Raw genomic sequence first — 1112 nt, 5'->3', positions numbered from 1 at the left:
TCACCTCACCTCACCTCACCTCACCTCACCTCACTTCACCTCACCTCACTTCACCTCACCTCACCTCACCCCGGCTCAACTCACTTCACCTCACTTCACCCCACCCCTTCTCACCTCACCTCACCTTACCTCACCTCACCTCACCTCACCTTACCTTACCTTATCTTATCTCCCCAGGACGATCACAAATACAAGTCCCTGGAACATGAAGACAGCAAGCAAAAATCACGAACGTCCAACACACGTCATCGCCGGCTTTGATATTCTGGTAACCCAGAGTTTGCCGATCAGGGCGATACCACCCACTAGTGGACGGTTTGGGGATTTGAGCGGACTGGAGGGCGATGAAAATTACTCAAATAGTAACAAGTATTATTTAATACCTCGCTCAGGAATATATCATGTAGGTGAGCGGTACCAAAATAATGTTTGTCTCTCAAAGGTGGCAAAAGAAGGTGCTGGTTATACAAAGGTTGACGAGCACTTCTGTAACTCATTGAGCTTTCTCGCCTTCATGAGGATTCCAAGGACCCCTCGGACTCTTTCTTGACTCTAGTATCTGATAGAAAAAACAACAACTGCTCAACTACAGTTAAATGTATGACATCTCTTAACATTAGTCCGTTTGTGTCTAAATACCAGATAGCAGTGACGTGGACTACTCTGTATTCTGTCGATATTTTATATTTGCTGTTTCATTTTTATGTGCTTTTAGGTCCATTGGCACTGTGATAATATATGATTTGATGTCAGCCAAATTTTAACTGTTTCTATTTTTTGATGGAGACTTTTAATTCTAGAGCTTCAAGAACAAAGGTAAACGTTTTGAACTGAAATGGACCTCAAATCTTCAAAGTGTATGATTTTACACGAGATTAAACTTTTACGATGTGTTTGTTGAAAAAGTTGTTCACTCAGCTCTGTGTGGTAAAATGTACTATGATAAAGTCTTTGTAAAAATACTATAATAATAATATATGTGTTTGTGATTGACTGAGCGTGTCTGAAAAAATATCTCCATTTTCGTGTGAGTGTTTCTGTACATGTGAATGAGTGAGTGAGGTAGTGTGTGTGTGTGTGTGTGTGTGTGTGTGTGTGTGTGTGTGTGTGTG

At 41.2% G+C, this 1112-nt stretch overlaps 1 protein-coding gene across 1 annotated transcript in view; it reads left to right on the top strand.

Annotated features, from left to right (window-relative positions):
• Positions 1-1012, top strand: part of LOC106014186 — a gene marked incomplete in the record, with an annotated part of 3898 nt that extends 2886 nt beyond the window's left edge. The window contains 1 exon segment of the mRNA XM_013091315.2: positions 178-1012. Coding sequence (XP_012946769.1) covers positions 178-550 — 373 coding nt within the window.
• Positions 1013-1112: the final 100 nt, after the last annotated feature.

This window comes from Aplysia californica, unplaced genomic scaffold (assembly GCF_000002075.1).
Source record: "Aplysia californica isolate F4 #8 unplaced genomic scaffold, AplCal3.0 scaffold00032, whole genome shotgun sequence".
NCBI classification, from domain to species: Eukaryota; Metazoa; Mollusca; class Gastropoda; order Aplysiida; family Aplysiidae; genus Aplysia; species Aplysia californica.
This window is presented reverse-complemented; position numbering and strand designations above follow the sequence as displayed.